This window comes from Anser brachyrhynchus (genome assembly GCF_964034855.1).
Source record: "Anser brachyrhynchus genome assembly, chromosome: 3".
NCBI lineage: Eukaryota > Metazoa > Chordata > Aves > Anseriformes > Anatidae > Anser > Anser brachyrhynchus.
In genome coordinates this window covers 3,226,364-3,246,989 of record NC_137696.1, presented here as the reverse complement: position 1 = coordinate 3,246,989, position 20,626 = coordinate 3,226,364, and the positions used below count along the sequence as shown (strand labels likewise).

The following is a 20,626-nucleotide window of genomic DNA, read 5'->3' as shown; positions in this document are numbered from 1 at the left end:
TCAATGTCTTTTTTTTTTTTTTTTTTTAAAGCATCAAATAGTTGAAAGCTGTCTTATAAAAAGGCTTTGGGCATCTGCAAGTTCATGAGCGAAGAAGCTCTTCATTATGAATAAATCATAAAACATGGTCCAAATCCAGCAATCTGAAGGAGTTTAGCTTGAGGAAATGCTTTTAATGTGTGCATGTCATCCTCCTTTAGCGGGACAAACGTCTGCTGCTATCAATTGCTAATACAATTACTCTCTTCTGGCTTAATTGGCAGAAGTCTCAACTTTAGTACTAAGATTCTCGGCAATAGCCTCTAAGTTTTCAGGCACCCCATCATGCGAGGATGGCATTACAGTGTGCTAGCCTGGGTTTTGGTATTGTTGTGTGTGATGTGTCGGAGTATCTTGTAGCACTGGCTGCTGTATTCTGGCTGACCCTCAGGACACCTCGCTATAAGGAACCCTTGCAGGCCATCAGTTATTTAGGCAGATTTGGGGAGCTGTTATAGACCTGCTCAATAGCTTGAAGGAAAATTAGAGTTATCTTAGTAGACTTGAGAGTCTGACAGTTTTCATGACAGACACCAGTTTTATTAGCAGTTCTGTAAACTCTGTTGTGGGAAGAAGAAGGCAAAAGCCAGTTTGTTAGTTATAATGTCACTGAGCTCTCTACGCACAGGTCCTAGAGGTGGCATCGTCTTCAGTGCAGTGGGAATTGGCACTGAATTTATGAATCCCCATTTAGGGTGCCAGATAGGCAACCTGATTTTCAAGAATGCTGAGCACATCCCAAGCATCCTATGAAGTTGACCCCCTTTTGAAGCCAATTGGATCCGCTGGGTGCTTGGAACTTCTGAAAATCAGGATCTAAACTCCATTTTAAAGTGCTCCTAACTTCAGTCACCTATTTTTGAAAATACTGACTTACGTCTGCCGCTATCTAGAACAATCTCTGTGTTAAAGGAGCGTTTGATGGAGAAAAGGGGATATGATCTCCAGTGCTAAAAGAAAAAATCCTGGCCTATTTGCAAGTATATTCTCTGATAAGAAACATATTGAGACAAAAGTGAAAGCTCCCCATTTTTCATAGAGTTTTGAGCAGTCTGTGTGTTATGTGGTTTATGTTTTTGGCCTCCAATTTCTATTTGGTGCCTGAAGATATAACTTGGCTTTGACAAATCTTCAATAATTTGTAGTGCAGATGAGATTGTTGAGGAAAAAAAACGTGCCAAAGCTTTCCAAACAAGTCACTCCAATTTTTACCCAAAGTAATTTTTAAAATAAAAATGCTCTAGTCACAAGCCACCCTCGGCCTAACTCTCTATTTGGATTTGCTTCCTTTTGACACAAGTAAGTCTCTGGTACATGTGAAATCCAGAGATTTCCACCAATCAAGAATAAGGCAAAAAAATTAGTAACTTTGAATGCTGACTTACTGGAGAAAGAAACATTCAGCTTAAAGCAAATAATCAAATAATCCAGATCCGTGTTTTACAAAGCTTGAGGTCAGGTGGGAAGTACTCTGGAGCTGTTTGGAGGGGGGAGGATTGTAGTTGTTAGTATTCTTTGCATTACATTATCCAAATGTAAATGTCTCTCTCTGATGTAGCATCCTAGTTAGACCCTAGCATTTAGGAACCAAACAAAGGATGAAATGTGAAAAAGTTGAGAAGAAAAATCTGCAGCTCTGTCTTTTTGTAATTCTTACTGAGAGCTGATATAAATGGAAGACAAATCAAAGGCAACAATAGCGCCGCACATTTTATCTCACACCCTGTGATGCATATTAGTGTTGTTTCCCATTGTGAGCCCGAAAGAACATTTACAATTTTAGAAAACACTGCATAATGGCTCTCCGCAAGGAAGAGAAGCAAGCGTATGACTGCCAGCACCGACACTTGCTCTGTCCTGGCCTGCAAAATTGTTTTTCTGGAAGCTCTGTAGAGAAAAAAAAAAATCAAGCCTGGACTTTTGCCTTAATTTTTTTCTCATGCAATAGAGCAGATAGATTTGGTACTCAAAGTCCAGTCAATGCCCCTGAAGTACCCCGGAAATACCAAAAAATCAATTGCTGTGCAGTGGTAAACTCCTAAGGTGCAGGTGGTAACACCCAGGCTGGTGATGACTCTTTTCGAAAGCAACCCCCCAGAAATCTTCCTTTCCATTTTGCTTGTTAGTGTTTTGGAAACATTCCTAGTGTCGTGGGAGGAGAGCGAGTGTCAGGAGGACTGGTGCAAGTATTTTGAGTATCTAACACCAGCTACGTTATCGCGGTCTGGCTCTGCACCTCCCTTGCTCACCAGAACATCAGTAGTAAAAGCTGTGTAGAAAAGCATGATTGCCACCACCGAGCTGAAGCAACTGCGGTGGTAACTAGGCTGTTCCTTGAGGCTTGTCTCGGTTTGAGTGTACGTAGCATGCAGTTCCCTTCGGCAGTGCTGCAATTTAGGGACTTTGGCCCTCTCATGGCTTACTTCTACGTGTGCTCTGTGTTGAAAGGAGGATGGGGTCATTCCCTGCTGGCGTGGGGCACCCGGAGGTGAGCCCTGCCCTTGCCCTGGCCTGGCTGTGGCCAGCTGAACTCTGAAGGCTGCCGGGCCAGCACCCTGTAGGGAGATGCCAGGTGGGTGCTTCAGCTCTTCTCAGCTGAGCCTCAGCTCCCGGTGGACAAATGTGATCGGGAAGTGCCAATGAGTGGGGTTCCAGCCCTCCTTCCTCTCTGGAGGTAAATCTAAGGCACTTCTTTTCTCTTGCCCTCCTACTGAAGCTGCTTGCTGGGCTCTATCTTGTATCAAAATACGCTGCAGATATTGCTCACGTATCTTAAACAGTCCTCCGCTTGAAAGCCGGGCACCACCAAATTCAGCATTTGGTACAACAAATTTATTCGGAATATGAAATGTTTTGATGGGACTATAAACACCCCGAAATGAGAACTGAGTAGACGAGTGCTGAATGATGCTTCCAATATCACATTGTGGTTGAGCTGACCCGGAGCTCTCAATTAAAGCAGGGCAGGAACAGCAGGTGCCTCCTTATAGTGCAATTGTGGTAAGATTTTTCTCTTACGTTCATCAAGTTATTGGTAGAAATGAAAAATGGCATCCATGCTTAGGAGCTAATACAGCAATATAGCACTCGCCATACGTTTGCTCTTCCCTCAGTTCCTTTTAAGCTGGCTAGTGTTGGCTGGCTCAGCGCTGTAGAGGAGAAAGCCAGGCTTTTGCTGGAGAATCGGGTGCAGCAATCAGCATTAATGACACCCTCTGACAGCGAAAGCAGCCCGAATCTCCAGCAGCCAGATTTCAGCAATGGCTTTTCTCCATAGGGCACGTGGCGCTTCCCGAGCAGAGTGGAGAGCATCGCCTTCAGTAACGCATCCAGCACTGTCATCTGTCACTCAGCTGTCCCCTTCTTTACAGAGGGAAATCCACCCCCAGCCATTTATTTGAAAGAAATTTCCTCCTGCCCTTGGAAGTAACTATATATGCACACACATAGTGGCAAGTATGTGTATGTGCATTGCTCAGACATCTGTTATGTTTTGGGGAGTCACTGCCTAGGTCCAAAGCAACAGGTCTGACAACAGAAATAGGTGAGGGTCTCAGTAGCAAAACTATTCCTTGTCAGCAGATCTGTGGTAATCGCCATATAGTTGAAGCTGGCAGTAAAGCTTTGGCTGTGAAAGAGTCAGAACAGAACTCAGTATAAAAAGGAACACACAAAACAGCGTATAGTTCTTTAATTGTTTTTGAGAAATGATCATTACCAAACGTGTGTCTCAGTAGGGGAAAAAGATATGATAAGTATCACCTGTGAGGCCTTTGTTATTGAGTGCTGCCAATTACCACTTTTTTTCCAGCAAATGAGTTTCATATTCTGTTCAGCTTGGTTCTAGGAAGCTAGCAGGTTTATAAAAATGAAAACAGAGTGCTCGGCTGGGACCTGAAGAGACTTTAGAAAAGGAAGTGCTCTTTCCGACTAGCAAGATGTTTCAGGCAGGTGCGATGGTTACTCTACTGCTGGTTACCCAAGTTTTTAGTAAGTGGAATTTTTTTTTTTCTTTGCCCTTCCCCTTGCTTTTTCATGCTGGCTGTTGCACCTTTACCTCACAAAACATTTGCAAATTCCAACGTGCCTGCGAGGTCCCATCTGGTAACAGGACTTTGAACTTTGCCACCTCTGGCTGTTGAGAACATTCCAGTCTATTTTAAGCGGCAAAAGGCGGGTTGGATAAATTACAGGGAAGAGTCTCTTTCTCTCTCACACAGTGTTTTATTGCTGCCTTTCAGGTAGAACTACACACCCTCCTTATTTACCCTTCTGCTGCTCTTCCCTGCCACTTTGAAGCTCATTCTTCATGTACTTGGCCACAGCTTCCTTGAAAAGGAAGCAAACGGAGTGTTTTCCAGGGCTCCTCTTTGACTCTGCAGTAATCTCTTTCAGAAGCAGTGCCCCCAGAAATGAATGGTTGTAGTCATAAGGGTGAGCAGCCCTGGCCACACTTTAAAAGACACTCAGGCAAAGCCTCCTTTTGTCCTGTGCTCATGGTTCACCCCGTTGTCCTCGCCATCGTAGCCAGGGTTGGGGACTTTGTAAGAGATGTGGTGGCTTGTCCGAGAGTGTTTGAACATTTGGCAGGGACTTCTGTCTCTTCCAGTTCTTGAGCAACTCTCTATTTGTGTCCTCTCAGGCTCTTACCCTCCGCCTCACCACCCATTCCTTATAATTTCTCTTTCTCCTAATTATCACTTCCATCCTCTCCCAGAGCCTGCCTAGTTCTGGTACAGCTGCTCAGGGCTGAGGATCAATGTGGCCTCTTCTGTCGGGGGTGGCTCCTGTAGAGGGGAACAGAAAATCTCTGTACCATTTCTGGAATAAATAGCACGGTGTTCTGACAAATCCATCCTGCTCGTGAGGTCTGGGACCTCTTTGCTTTCACAGTCTTGCTTTTTTGTAGTTATATCAGGATTATTTGAAATGCTCAGAAAGCACAGTGAGTGCAAGATGGCAAGGGAGATTGAAGGGGCATGGTGCATGCCGATGGAAAATCCAGCAGCAGCGTGGGCTGTTTAGGTGTTTGCAATGGAGGGGAAAGCAAGGCCTACCGAAGCTATTGGGCACCTGGGTCAGCTCTTCAAAATTAAGGATCTGAGCCCACACCCCAGATTAGTGGTTTGAAGAGGGGTTCAACCTGCTGTGCAAGAGTAGCTGGAGACAGACTAGAAGCCTGGCAATGTGCATGGTGGGTGGGCAAAGTGTGGTGTGATGGGGATGGATGTGGTGGTATCGTTCGGGCAGCTGGCGGTTGCTCAGCAGGCTTGTTCCAATAACCGAGGGAGCAGAAGAATGTTTCTGAATGCCCAAAAGTCGGTTCTTCCCAGTGGAAGCTCAGCCTCGGGAGACCTGGAGAGTTCCTCTGGCTTATGTGAAAGGATCCTCCGGTGCTGCAGTTCCTCACACCATCTTTGCCATCAGGGTGCTGGTGATCAGGAACCGAATCCCATAACTCAGGAACTTGGTAAGTGGTCAGAAGTAGCAGGGAAAATGACAGAACAGGGAAGAAAGGAAAATAATCATTCCTAGAGACCTCTATGTTATGAGAATACCTACACTTTTTGTAAGACCTCTGAGCATACTATCTGCCTCATTTGCAGGCATAGAAATAGCGCATAAGCCTTGAAAGCAGTTTGGGCCAGGTAATCTCCAGTTTGAATACTACCCAGCAACAGTTAGTTTAGTTATGTTAACAGACAGCAGTTGAAGAATGTAATGGAAGCTTTCGGGTGCTCCATTTCTGATATTCCCTGCCGTAGGGCTCTTCTCTGATGAGAGGTTTCACAGAAAGAGCATCTGGAAAACAGCACTGTGGCCTTTCTGTCAGAGTAAAAACTCAGAAAGGCCTTTTCTTAAAATGACATGCCCTTGCATTCATCAAGGGCCTGCTGCGTGCAGGTTTATCCTGTTATGGCAGAGAGACAAAGGATACAAAGAGCTCCTGATGGGCATTAGCGATTTTAGAGACGCCCAATTTGTATGGGTCTTTTGGGCTGTATTGCTGAGAGACAATCATCCCTGAGTTCCCATTTCCACCTTTAGGGAAAAGGAGGCATAATGAGATTTCTTAAGAGTATGTTTAGGAAAGAACTGGAAGGGGATAGGGATAAGCAGATCTAGGACACTTTTAAGTCGCGTTCACAAAGTTACAGTTCAGATTGAGCTGGAAAGAACGACGACGGGAAGCAGCACAATGCCTTTAGGCACAGATGCACACACAAACACAGAGGTGACATGATGCACGCTGCACTGGAGGGATGGGGAGCCTCACAGCACTGGTTACTCTGGGAGACAAAGCCAAGATGCCAAAAGGGAGGATAAATGCTCCCTTTAACGATGAAGGGGCTGTGAATCCTGACAGCCTGCACGTGGCGTTAAGAAATGATGCTCAGCTCCTTCCAAAGCCTGGCGAAGCTGGCTTCCCAACCAGTACACCTTCCTGTGAAATCTCGAGATTTCATTTTTATCTCCAGGGTGTCTAATTACCAGGGAGTTGTTTGATCAAGCTAAAATATTCCAGAGGTAATAGATGGAGATGTTTATTGTTTGTAAAGCTGCACTGATCGCACCTCATACTCGACCTGGGCATTGTGGAAGGATGGTGAGGGAGAAGCTGTCCTCGGCCACTAACATAACAAAATTAAGATGGGCCACGAGATTTAGAGCCCTGGGAGCAGCATGTGGGGGTGCTTTTGCACATAGTGCCATATGTGAAGAGAGCATAAATATTTTTTGTGAGAGAATTTGGTCTGGTTGAAAGGGTCGCTCGTGCCAGATGGAGGTGGTGAATAGGAGTCAAACTGGGCCCCTTAGTTCCTAAGCGAAGTGGCATTTATGCTACTAAAATACAGCAGTAAACAAAGCCCGTGAAGGCTTGACAGTAACATTAGCGAATGGCTACAGTGAAATGACTGGGAAGAAGGGAAAAACAGCCCTGGCTATTTGCAGAGCAAGAGAAATGGAACCGGTTTTGACAGATCAGACGATGCAGCTCTGGGTCAGAAAAGCTTTGTCTTTCATTTTTCTGGCTGCGGATGAAAAATGGTGCCTTTGCATTGTAGCCGGAGAAGTTCAGATTTTAACGAGCCTCTCTTTCTCACTGTCTCCCAATTAGGGGAAGCATATTTACAGCTAAATGCAAAAATAATAAATTGTATTTCATGGCTCTGAATCAGGGAAATCTGGATTGCTCAGAATAGCTACGATGTCATTTTCACATTATGTAACCATGGAGGAGATTTTTTTCAAGGTATATAAACAGAGCAGAAGCAACTGCTAGGCAAATAACATAATGAATGTCCCCCGGCTGCAAATCGTCCATAGGCAGGATAGTATTTTGTTAGAAACCTTGCGGTGTTACCCGAAACCGTTGGGCAGAGGTTTTCCAGATGCAACGACTGTGTCGTTTTACTGGGAAAAAAAATAACCTAGCCTTGAACCCTTGTGTTTTTGGTAACTGTTTTTCATTCAAGAGTTCAGAATGGTCCTAGGGCAAGGATTTCACACGTGGTTGCAAGATGTCTAGAATGGGGGATTTGTGAAGGTTTAAGTTAACTTGGTGTTGGCTGATTGCACCGGCACACCTGACTCACGCGTGAAATCTCATATTCTGTTTGTCTTAAAGCTCGGCCCTGGCATTAGAAGTGGCTGGGAACTAATTGCAGAAATCCAGCTTCCTACTTCAAAGCCCATCTGATAAGCCCTTGCCCAGGGCCGGCAGGAGGGTTCTGCCACGGTGCAGCTTGGAGGCTGAGCTCTGCCAAGAGCACCTGATCTCCCCGGCTCCCTTGACAGCTAACGGTGAGAAATAAACCCCCTGGAGCTGGGCAGCTGGGAGCAGAAACCCAATTGCGGCACCTTCCAGGAATGAGATTCATTGATTCTAGAGAGACCGAGGTAGGATTTTGCTTTGAATTACCTGGGAGAGGAGCCTGCCTCTCTCTCCTGATTACAAAGGCACTCTTCAGTATACAGCAAAGCCTTGCCGATGATCGGGCAAAAATGAGTTTTATGGATCGCTCTGCGTTATAGCTTCTAAGCCCATGTAGTTGCCCAGTTTCATCGCTCGATATAGATGTAAGCCTCGTGTGGAGGGAGAGGGAGGAGGGCTATGCTTTTCACTTATCAATTTATCAGGAGCATGGAAAACCGATAGATATCTGACCTCTGTATTCAGGTACTTTTAGAATTGATGCTAAGGGACCACAAACACGTCTTCGTTTTAATGTCGTGCATTGCACCTCAACTGGGAGCTGTGCTTCCCAGAGAAAGAGCAGCGGGGTAGCTGGAACCACGTGGAACCGCAGACAGATTGTGACCGTAAAGGAGAAAAAAAGATGAAGTAAGAGCACAGAGATTTCTATCTTCCTAGTAAATATTTATCTTGCGTGTTTAAAAAGGCTGGGAGCCACCCTTGCCTGCACCAGAATCCAGCTGTCACCCATGGCTTTGCTAGTTCTGTAGGCAGCCTGCAAAGGGCTGGGGCAATGAGCTCTGTCAGAAGCGTGATTGGAAATGGTAATTGGAATTGAAAGGGGTATCTCCCAGGCTTCTTCCGAGTCCGTAACACTCAGCTCCCGCTCAGAAACCCAAAATACCTCGCTTGTTTGTGCTCTAACCTGCAGCAATCGAAACCAGCGGGGGGCAGGGGAGGCCTCTGGAATAAATTGGCTGTGAAGGCGGTTCTGGTCTGGTTCAGATTCTGCCGCCTCTGAAACGGGCTTGCTTCTGCAAGGTGCTCGGTTTATGGCACGTCAGGGGAGAAGCTTTGTGGATCATACCCTTTCCACATACATGTCAGGGTAGAAACTGCAGCTGTCCCCCACCCACAAGAAGAGCAAGGGAAGAGATAAAGGTTTACATTAAAAGAGTTTGAAAGTCTTCCCTAAGATCAGCTGATACAATGTACAAACTTCCTCGCAAAGCTCCCAGTGGTACTTGGTTTTGATAAGGATTAAAATATCTTCTGCCTTTTTTGTCTCTGGATGTTGTTTCTCACTATCATTTTCTTGCTCACAAATACAACAATCAGCATATGCCATAAAAATCATGATGTGGCCATAATCCAGTCCCCAAAGGGGTGAGAATTCAACTATTTGGACTTGGAAGAAAGGGGAAAACACAGATCAAGCCACTAGTGTTCTTCTGACAATGTTTGTGGCCCTGAACCTTGTGAAAAGTCATCTTGCCGATTTGCTGCTGCTGTTGTAGCCCCCTTCCTGGCCTCAGCTTTTGGTATTGAGGACCCTCGACGCCTTCCACTCTTCCCTGCACCAGCAGCCCCAATTACCACATGCATGCACGTGCACACCCAAACACGCACATGCATGCTCAAGGTGTTGGGGCTTTAATTAGGCTCTGTCTTCAGCTAGCTTTGTGCCAATAATCCTTTGCACCTGTCAGCTGCATGAGAGGTTTCTGAAATTGAAAATGAGAAACCTTTCGGCAGCACAGGGAATCCAGGCATGCCGGCTAGTTAATGGGAGATCTTGGGATAGGGCCGGGGAGCTCCACGCGGGCGTCTTTAGAAGCTGCCAGCCGCCGCGGTATCTCTAGCTGTTAGAGAAGCTGGGAGCCCAGACACAACCTGTCACATCGCATCTGCTTTATTTGGTTAATAGACGGTGTTTGAGAGGAGGTGAAGCCTGATTCAGAGGCATCAGCTGCCAGTCGAAGCGCGCTGGTGTTCAGCAAGGAGCCCGGATTCCCACAGCAGACGTCTGAGTGTCTCGGTGGGAAACGCTGCGTTCGGCGTGGGCCACGCTTGCGGTGGGGCGATTATTTTCCCAAAATGTTGTTTTTCATACTGCTGTTTCCCCAAGCTAATTGAAAAGGAGCACAAATGAGATCTTCCTTAATTCAGGAGTGCTTTGATGGCTGCACAGATTTCATGGTGAGTTTGCTCGAAGGAATCAGGCAGATTTCAAACGTTACCATCTCAGCCTTGTGCTTGGCAAATTCCTGGTGTGTGCACACGCTTCCACAGTGGAGTGACATGGGCTTACCCTCTGCATGAGCAAAGAAGAGCCCTGGGCTCTTGTTGTGTAAGAAATCTCAGGAGAAAACCAAGCTCCTTCTCCTCAGTTCCCGGGAGGAGCATCAGGGATCTAACATGCGCGTGAAGTGGCCATCACCGACATTCGCTGACATGCCAAGTTCACCATCGCAGGCATTTTCAGGCATTTTGTGTGTTTGTGCGGGGTGGTGATTTACACCGGGGGGAAGAGGTGGAACTGGTGATATGACGGCCCACAGAAGGGTTTCTGCCATACAAGTAAGATCTATTGAAAGGATGAGTGACATCTCTCTGACTGTAGTCATCCATCACCCTTTCCCCCACATTCACCAAAATGGTGAACCGAGCTTTCTGGTGGCTGCTTTTTGTTGGTTTCTGTATTTGCTGACTCCTTGTTTTGGCATTGTGATGCTTAATAGAACTGCAGGGAGCGCTCTGGAAGTTGCCTGTGAGAGCATTGCTGTCACAGGGAGCGTGGGGGAGACTAGCGGCTCCATCAGGGTATGTCAGCTTGTAGGTAAAACTTCAGTGGTAAATATGTGTTTAGGGACAAAAAACAACAACAACAACAAAAACATAGACCTGTACTGAAAAGGGACAGACTTTGGATGTGGGACTTCGAATGTTTTATATCTGTTACTGAGGTGGTAAATGGTTTGTGCTCAAAAGGAAAGCATTTGTGAAACATTCCAGTCCTTGCTACGCTTGGTTGTCTCGTAACAGCAGCCCGAAAGTCTCTATTGCTAAGCAACTAGTAGCTTGACATCCTGGCGTTGAACCGCGGGATAGGTGCAACAGGCTTACGGTGGCTGCAAAAGACAAGCAGCACCCTGGTGGAAATCAAAGAAAAATGGGCTTCTGAGCACTCTGAATGGCAGAACATGAGGAGAACTGTGTATGAAACTGCAAAAACCCTTTTTTCCTTAATTTCAAATATTGTTAGGAGATTGAATCTAAGTTTCCAGGCAAGCCTGAGGCAGAAGAGATAAAAACGTTGAGTTTCAGCAATAAAATGCATTTTCCTACATTCAAATTTTATTTTGCATCTGACCAGTATACCACCAGTATATTTGAACTCTCACAGTATCTATTTTTATTCTGCTGGCTGTGGGAAAGGAATTCGCAGGGAGCTTTGTGCTGTTTCACACGTCCCTGAGTTAGAGATAATGAGGAAAACAGCGGTAGAACCAAAAACTTGAGCAAGGTCAAGATAAAGTAAATTGGCTACAGTGTTAAAGATGAGCTTTGGGCAGTGGCCAATTGCTGGCTGGCTCAAGGCGCGTGTCTGAGGGTCTCTAACCAATTGTAGGACAGATTCGGGCGCGTGGACAGCGCCTGGGGCTACGGGGAAAGTATATGTAGTAGCGAAAAAGGGCAATAAATGTCTCCTGTTCAAGAACCATCAGGAGTCCGTGTCTTGCATCCCCTCAGCTGGCTAGAGAAACTTGAGTGTGATTAGGTCCCCGTCACATGTAGCAGTTTATGAGCAGAAGGGCTCCTTCGAAAATGATGAGGGAAAGGACGGCAGGGAGGCAGAAGCCCGCACTGTGATGGGGTTTGAAAAACGCTAGTTAGGAGCAAGCGCAGATGACCACAAATATTCGAGCAACTATTTTCAAACCATGTTCCTCCTCCTATATCCTCTGCCCTTTTCTTTAACAGCTGCCTCGATGCAGCAGCAGAGCCTGCAAAGATAAGAGCATGCCGGGAGAGAGAGAGAGAGAGAGAGAGAAAGAAAGAAAGAAAGAAAGAAAAATACACACACACTGGGCATACAGAAGGTGAGAATTCTACATTCATTATGTACTTAAGTATAATTTTTTCTCCTGTGGCTTACAGGGATGCAAGATGAGGAGGAAACTTCTGCAGAGCCAATGAAAGTTGAACTCACATGCGAAGCTGCAGAAGTTTCAAGTAATGACGGTAAGTTGTTCTAATAGTTTAGTTGTCCTAAACTGAATGCATAGCATAGCTTTCTAGTGTTTGCCTGTACATCTCCTCCCCCCCTCAAAAAAAAGAGGTTTATAATCCCTTCAGCCAAGTCCTCAGGGAGTTTATGTGATGTCTCCTGTCACCTGTTAGAGACTTATGCAAGTTCATGCAATCATGCCAGCTTGGTCTCTGAGGTCTAGAGCCACGTTCCCAGTGGCCCATCAAGATACAGCGGAGTATGTCTCTCGTAAAACGGAGCCCCCAGGACTTTTTGGAAGTCTGGTGGAAGTACCTTCCGGTGCCATACCCCCACCTCGCTAATCGACTCCATTTATCCGATCAGTTGGTACATTCAGTCTGTGTACCTTGTAACTCAACAGTAGTTTAGGCCTGTGAGAATTTTGGTTCGGAGGTTGATTTGGCCAGGATATATCTGGTTTTGGAGAGTAGTCAGAAAGGAATAGTTCTGAAAATTTCTGAGTTAGTGCCTGTCTATGTCAAGGGGTACTCATATGCTGACCTCTAATCGACATCAGGCTCCGTCCAGCTGCAAGCTGACTTCCTTTCTTCTCTTCTTCCCTGGAGTCCCAGCGTAGCTCAGTGTGGTTAGAAAAGAGAAGTTCTCTCCTTAGAGCATGTACTGCTAATAGTACTATGACAATTTGTGACCCAGCAGCGGTTCTGGTTGGGTTTGTGAACATTAGTAGCCCGAGTCTCCTGACTTGGAGCTTGATGAAATTGTTCTGGTCGACGCCTTCAGTAAGCGGGTGACCTAGTTGTCTGGACAAGTCCCAGCAAGGGCTGAGTACCAGGACACTGCTCCAGCCCTGCAGCGCGTGAACAGGAAAATGGCCTTCTGTGCTCTTCCTGGGTGTAATGAAACACTGGACGGGATCAGGGCCCTGGCGCTTGGACTTTGGTGAGGCCAACCATTTACCACCCTCGTAGATGCACTCTTATAGCTGAACAGAACTACGTCAGGGACTCTTTGGGTGCTCTTTGGGGACTCCGAAAAGCAATGTTCTTAGAATTGGGCTTGCCAATCACCGTCTTGTTTGTTATCCCAGAGTAATCCCCTGTCTGTAGTGAAGACTGATTCCAAATCCACCCTTGAACCTCTTTGGCATTTACATAATACCAATTGAAAGTGTACTTTTTTACATCTCTAAGATAGAAATATGACTATAAGAATGTGATAGTGATTTTTCTTATGCAAAGAATTGAACGCTGATTTCCTTTCTCTGATGTCAGATCATGCTGCAGCATTTGAACTGGCGGCTGATGCTGATACTGGCCTGTAGAGGAGCTTTTGCAGTTTTAGGGAATGGAAGCATGCCTAATGGGTTTTGTTGCATTTGTTTTGTAAATAGTGGAGATTATGCTTTCGATAGTAAGTGTGCCAAATAAAGCCAAAACAGCCTTCTCTCCTCATCCCCTGGAAACAGACCAGCCAAAAAATCCGTAGTCACATTACGTTGCTTTAATTTCTGATCCCTGGAGTGGCCTGGGCTACAGAAAACAAATCCAAATATATCAGAGGAGTATCTGTAGGAATTTCCCGCTGGAAAGAGGAGCGATCACACAGCTATCGTGATGCGCGCTGCAGCGCAGCACGGCAGGTTCAGCAGATGGCCTCTGAAATGCCGATCTTTGTAGGTTTCTTTGTTTCCATTCTCACTCATCTTGTAAGATCTTCTACACATAGCTCATCTTGTAACTTCCTTTTCTGCAAACTTCCTGTTACATTAAATGATGGGAAAAGTGTGTTTTAAAAAAAAAAAGGTGGAAAGATCTAACTCCTCACACTCTATGTGAAGGGCGAAGTTTCACTGTAAAAGCCTCCACATTTCTAAATGGACAGGGTACATTTGCAAAACCTAATAAGTTTCCCTTTGACAGTCATTGTTATGTAAACTGCCTGTTTTTTCTCTGGACCCCTTCTATCAGTCCCGAGCGAGCTCATTGCTCCGCAGCTGAATGCCCAAGAGCGTATCACCAGGTACCCCTTGGCAGCCCAGTTCTGGTTTTTAATCCCATGTTCTGTGTCACGGGACAAAGAACTCTATAAATGCAATGTTTAGAGAGATTAGGTAGATCTCAACATTGGTCTGTCTAGTGAGCAGGGATGTAATGTAATGTAGTGATAAATTTCAGAAATTCCTGGTCTCAGAAAGTTGGCTGTGATTGTCCATTGGGAAAGCTGCCTGATGGGCCAGGGCCTGGGGTGCACGTAAGCCTGAGTGGGCACATATAGACAGAGATGCAGGTTGCTGCTGGCGATGTACAGGTTGCTGTCGGCAACCGCAGCAAAGATCCCTGGTAATTAAATTTCTTGTACCCAGGACAGAGTTGCCAGTTAGTATTTTTAATGATGACAAAACCCACCGTTGGCGATGGGTTTCCCAGGTGGTGTTTCTCTGCAAATGGGCAATTTTTTCTCTTCCACCAAAGCTGTGAAGATTACTAAGGTAGCTGTTAATTTCCAGCTGGTATTAGGTGGCTCGAGCTCTTTACTCCTTTAATAATGGAGTTCCTTGCTTGCCTTTTTTATTCTGAGCCTGCGGAGCACTGTGTCTTGACTTGCTGACACAATAGGAGAAAAGGAAATGAGGCAGTGAGCTCAAAAGAGGCATCAAACCCAAAACTTGAGCTCCTTTCTTAAGCCGCCGTGAGCCGATGAGCTCGGCACCTGTACCCCGACCTTCCGTGGCTGACAGGAGCAATATAAAAGCAAGATCTCAGCAGCTAACGCCGCCACGCGTTTCTGTTGTAGATGCAGTACCCAAGAAAAAAAGTAACTACCGAGTAAACAGGTGCACAGCTTTCATCGCGGCACAGCGGGTTCGATTCAAAATAGGTAATTTGCTTTCCTGAGCAGTCGGGAGTTACAGCTGAACGTGCTATCACAGAGCTATATAGGTAGAAAGGGAAACATTGTTTAGGAGCAGCTGAAGAAAGAGGTTACGTTTGCAGGAGTCTGACAGAGCTCCTATTTAAATCAACACAATCATACTTTTTGTCCTCTGCTGCCTGGGTCTACAGGGTAATATCCTCTGGGGGGAAACAGGCTGTCTCTCTTGGATGACTCTATGCTTAGTTTTCCAGTCTCCCATTTACCCGTCTTCTCTGCTTAGATGCCGCGCTGTGATGCCCAACTACCTGACCTTTAAACACGTAGTTGTCCCACAGGGTAGAGGCGGGATGCTGCAAAAGCACATCCACCCCTTCAGCTGCCAGGCTCTGGCGAGTACAAACCATGTGCCAGGGTATTTTATTGTCCTCTTGCGGGGAGCTTGCTTGCTTTTGAGGGGAAGCCATTCCCCAGGCTTCGCTTGAGAGCTGTTAAGCAGCTTGATGGATGGAGAGAGGAGAAGCGGACAGGCCCTCCCCTGCAGGCAAGAATTGAATCAGAAAACAGATAGGAAGAGTGCAGAGAGACATCCATTTCCATCACACAGAAATGTCTTCTCCTGCTGTAGAAAGCCCTGCACAAAGGTGTGGAAGGGGCAGCGGGTAAAACTGAGCGTAGGTGATGGGCAGCCTCCTGGAACTGGAGTGCTTCGCTGAGCTGGTGGCTGCTGTAGCACATTACTGTTGGCGCAGAAGACTGCTGACATAAGGTGGCCGTTTAGCACCTCTAAAAATGTTGGGGAAGCAGTAAGAAGGCCATTATGGGCTTGCGACATGATCGAGCGTAGCACACCTGGGGCTAACCTGCTGGGAGGCAGCAAGGGTGGCGAGTCGCATCCCTCCATACCCAGTGGCGGTCCTTCCATCTGCCCTTGTGGTAGGCTCTTCACGGCTGCGTTGTTTTTGGCCTAACCATAAAGGATTATGTCGGAGGCATCATAGTGACATATGTTGTTAGGGCAAACCCAGGAGTCTGCAGAAGCGTATCCTTCAGCTGGATCTTCCTGTCCCTGTTGGCGTTCATGCGGGGAGCTGAGTTCAGTCAGTGATGTTGTCCTGGTTTCAGTTAGGACAGAGTTAATTTTCCTCCTAGTAGCTGGTAGGGTGCTATGTTTTGGATTAGGATGAGAAGAGCGCTGATAACATGCTGATGTTTTAATTGTTGCAGAGCAGTGTTTACACCAGGCCAAGGACTTTTCGGCTTCTCGCTCTGTCCTGCCAGCGAGCAGGCTGGGGGTGCAGCAGGAGCTGGGAGGGGACAGACCCAGGACAGCTGACCCAAACTGGCCAAAGGGGTATTCCATACCATCTGACGTCATGCTAAACAATATATAGGGGTGGCTGGCCGGGGTGGGGGGCCGGCTGCTCGGGGATAGGCTGGGCATCGGTCAGCGGGTGGTGAGCAATTGCATTGTGCATCACTTGTTTCTTTCACATTATTATTATTAATACTATTATCATTATTATTGTTATTATTATTGTTATTATTATTTTCCTGTCTTAATAGACTGTCTTTATCTCAACTCACAGGCTTCACTTTCCGTTTCTCTCCCCCATCCCAGAGAGGGAGGGGGGAGGGTGAGTGAATGGCTGTGTGGTGTTTAGCTGCCGGCTGGGTTAAACCACAACAGACAAGTAGAGAAAAGCTGATAGAGAAACATGTTGGCAGTAAGGCGCCGGTGAGCACACATGCTGGTTTCTTTCAGCGCTGGCCTTACGGGATGCCCAGCTGTGGTTTCTGCCGCGGAGCAGTGGGACTCAGTGTTTCCTTCCGCCCTCCCACCGGCTGCAGGTGTCGGAGCTCCTCCAGGGCTCCCCTGGGCATTTGCATCGCCCTCAAAGAGGTCCTGAGCAGTTTCTGACTCACCAACCTCAATGCAACATGCTGTCTGCGGCAGCTGGGCTGACTGCTCATAGCCGTAGAATGGGAAAGAGTGGGAAGGAGGCGTGCTCATTCAGCATGTCGGCAGAGCTTTGCCTCAGGTTGCAAAGGAAACTTTTGTTTTGAGAAAGATCTCGGAGAAACATGAGCAAAGCCTGATGGCACTTTCAGAAAACCAAGCCAGTGAAACTGGCCAACTTCATAAGGCTGAGAAAGGCTGCCGTCATCGGTGTGCAGCGGCCTTCCCGTAAGGATTTTTTATTAAGTATCTGGCCTTTGCCATGCCAACACATAGAAGGAACGTGACGTCGCTCAATGCGATGTATGTCAGAGCTCCGTAATCGGGAGCGGATGCTTTCCTTGTTATTCACTGCATCCATCTAGGAAGCCGTTACGGGATGCATTCTGCATACGGATGATGAATAATTTACAAATAATCCATCAAAGTCCTAACAGGTGTGTTGATGTGATATCAATTTGGGAAGAGGTCATACCGCCTGACTGGAAGTAGCTTCTAACTGTTGGCCCTTCGTTTCCCCTTGCCTTCTCTTAGTTTCCGAATCTTCCATTCAGATGTGAGGGTTTTCCCTGACCCGCACATCAAATGACTCGTAATCCACAGCTGAGGCCACATCATAAAGCAAGGTTAAAAACAGAAAACAACTGCAAACGACCTTGTTTGAGTCCATTCCAGAACAAATACCAAATGCTCCTTCTGAAAATGCATGTGCTGAAGGAGCCCTCTTGTATGTGCACGTAGCCTAGCGAGGACCGATCAGACGTGTCATATCATGTAGATGTCATTTTGGACAAAGATTGTACTGAAATGGACTTAAGCCTTCTCACATTTTAGTACTTCTATATGGAAATAGAAGGTTGTCTGTGTAAACTGATCGTAGGCGAGTAAATGAGTATGTGTAGGAAGATCATGCGGTTGCCCCTGTCTGCTCTCTCAGGCTCCTGCCGTTTGCAGTTCAAGAACAGCCGGAGGCAGAGGCAGTTTCTCTGTAATTAGAGATGGATCCACATCTGGCCTACGGCGTGGCCCGCGTCCCACTGGGGACGTTGTCAAAAGCCCGCGGACATTCAAATCAAAGGTTTTGCTATCTCAGCCGAAGGCTCCATGCAGGGAATCCTTTTTTTGCTCCTTGTGCAGGGAAGCTGAGGGATCCGCAGGCCTTGTTAGCATGGCTGATGTGAAAAAATCTCCCTGTCAGATGCCAAAGAAACAATCGCGTATCTGTACAACCCCCTTGCTGCAGTACGGTGACATGGCAGCAGCGATGGGCAAGGGTTGAGTCTGTATTTCCTGGCAAAACTCTAAATTGCCTTTTGGAGGGTCCTCTGTCTCTGTCGGTGGCCTTGGCCTGCAGAGACCAAGGAGGGTCAGTAAGCTCTTGAGCTGGGCACCTCCGCTAGGTGCCAGAGTGAAACTTTGGGCTAGGAGGAGTTATTACTCAATGGGATAAACTGAATGAGTATGGTGGCTAGCATGTGACAACTGTCCTGTTTTGTTTTCAGCTGAAATGAATAGCCAAGGTGAGAGCAAGAAGGATCCCACAGAAAGCGCGCCAGAAGCGTAACCAACAGGTAAGATGTTTACGACTGTTTTCCCCCCAGCTTTCCATTCCAGTTCTACTTGAACACTTGCTCAGGAAATGACCTCAATTTAAGTTAGAGTTCACCAGAAAGAAAAATAAAAAGGAAGATGGTACTCCAAAGGAAAGAATTTGGCTCACAGGGCTTCTCGTGCGCAAAAAGATAAAAATAACTAGTAGGTTGGATTTGTCAAGTAGATATCATAGTAGCATTCTGCAGCGGTAATGGATTTTGACAGTGCCTGGTCTTAGATTGTCAGAAGGTGGGACAGCACTGAGATAAGCAACAGAAGAGTAAGCAAGCGAATGGTTGTTGGCATCGCTTAGGAAAAGGACAGGTAGCCTATACTGGTTGGTACAGAGTTCAGTTGCGTATGGTCTGTGTTCTGGGAAGAACAGGTTCACAACACGAAGGCTTTATTGCCCTCAGCTCTGCGATGCCTCACGTCACTTGTAGCTTATGCTGCTGTAAAAACGAGGCCAAGGCAGCGAGCTGTTCTCTGGAGCCATGCAGATTCTTGAAGCTCTACTGTTTTACACACTGAATGATGGTGGGTGCTAGCACAAGAGCATGCTACAGCGGTTATCACCGCCGTGAGATTTGTCATGGGTGTAAATGGCCTCGCCCTTAGGTAAAAAAGAGCTGTGAGGTAGGGAGACAAAAGTCCCGGGTGCACCCTCAACTACCAGAAGCAGTTGCGATTTCCCTCTCAGAAGTAGAATTTCCAAGCGTTCATATGCAACCCTCCCTCAGTGCAGGGCAACGGCAAGCTGCCGATATCGTATACAATGAGTTGTGTTATTTATGCTCGGAATAGGATTTCGCGTAGCTCAGGACCTGATATAGAAGCTTTGCAACAGTGGCAGCTGTCTCAGTGAGATTTAAAATAGAAGGCCCTATTAGCGAGCCTACCCCGTTGTCCTTGTCAGCGTTTTGACAGCGTGCTGCCGTACCGCCGGAGCGAGAAATACAGCTGATGAGGTCGCAGTGAAAACGTTCAGAGGCGAAGCGAGAAGGCGCCCTCGCAATTAAAATACAGCTTCTGCAGCTCTTCCTTCCCCCTTCCTGAGCCTCTGTTTGCATGGTCTGTTAGGGAGAAGGACAAGAAACCAATGAAATCCTCACCGTTAAAAATGCATTGAAAGGGTAATACCCTTGCATTGACTTAAGAAAAAAGTATCTGTTGATTTCTGTTAGAGACCCGGCGATGAGGAAGCAGGGGAGAGGAAAATAAAGAAAGGATAGTTTGGTGCAGGAAAAGTTGCTTTGCACACAGCCCAAGAAAAACAGGCAGGTTCCCATCTCGAAACAGGCAGGAAACAGCAGACGGGCAATGGCTCGTGCGGACCAAAGAAAGGCCTCACCGACGCTTTCTGCCTCATCCCTCGTGGAGGCAAATTATTGCCTTGAACTGACAAGGGAATAAATGTGGATGGCAGGAGGAGGCCCCAGTTCCCTGAGTAGTGCCAGGACTGAGCTCTGGCACAGGATTCAGAAGGTTAGTCGAGCCCAGCCAGCAAGCTGGTGCGATATGCTGCGAGTGAGGGAGGGAACATATTCTGGCAGTTCATGGAATAGATGCAGGCTACAGACCGTAGGTCACGGAACTGCCAAAACGGCCACCAAGCTGGCTGGGTCTCCCTCGGCAAGAGAGAGAGGAGCTGTGCCAATGAGAGATGCTGCAGAGGGAACCATAGAAGTTACATACATGTATATACTGGGTGATGCGCATGTGCTCTCTGCACATGGTGGATAGCGGAAAGTTAGGCCGCCGCGCTAGAAAGATGAGATGTGGGTCCCGTGCAGCCTTGCTAACTGATGCCTTTTTTCTTTCTTTCTCTGTTGTCTGCTGCAATGAACAGGAAGGATGCAGGAGATGAGAGAGCAGACAAAACCCGAAGGGCAGGTGCCGACACCCTACGGCATCGTCCTTGGCAGAAAAGAGCAAGCGGAGGTGCTCCGCGGGTTGGGAGGGAGGGAGCTTTGGGGAAGTGACTCTTTGCTTTAATTTCTCCTTGTCCTTCATCGCGTTTTGTTCTGTAAACCTGCTGGAAAGACACACAACTTCCCAGGTCTAACGCTGTTTTGCAACTATCCCTGCAATTACAACAGTTTCTTCTGAACAACGAGTCCCTGTGTCGTATTGGGTCTCTTTTCCCCCTCCGTCGTTTCGTTGGCCTGTCTCCAGGCCCAGTTCTTTTCTAGCATCTTTACCTTCCGTCCTGCTCATGATACCCTCTGCA

General features: G+C 46.9%; 1 protein-coding gene across 10 annotated transcripts in view; it reads left to right on the top strand.

Annotated features, from left to right (window-relative positions):
• Positions 1–20,509, top strand: part of MACROD2 (mono-ADP ribosylhydrolase 2) — an 861,442-nt gene extending 840,933 nt beyond the window's left edge. For all 10 annotated transcript variants that reach the window (XM_080587154.1, XM_080587152.1, XM_080587161.1 and 7 more), the window contains 3 exons: positions 11,900–11,983; positions 18,306–18,374; positions 20,246–20,509. In XM_080587154.1, coding sequence (XP_080443280.1) covers positions 11,900–11,983; positions 18,306–18,367 — 146 coding nt within the window. In that variant the 3' untranslated portion in view covers positions 18,368–18,374; positions 20,246–20,509. The remainder of the gene's footprint in view (positions 1–11,899; positions 11,984–18,305; positions 18,375–20,245) is intronic.
• Positions 20,510–20,626: the final 117 nt, after the last annotated feature.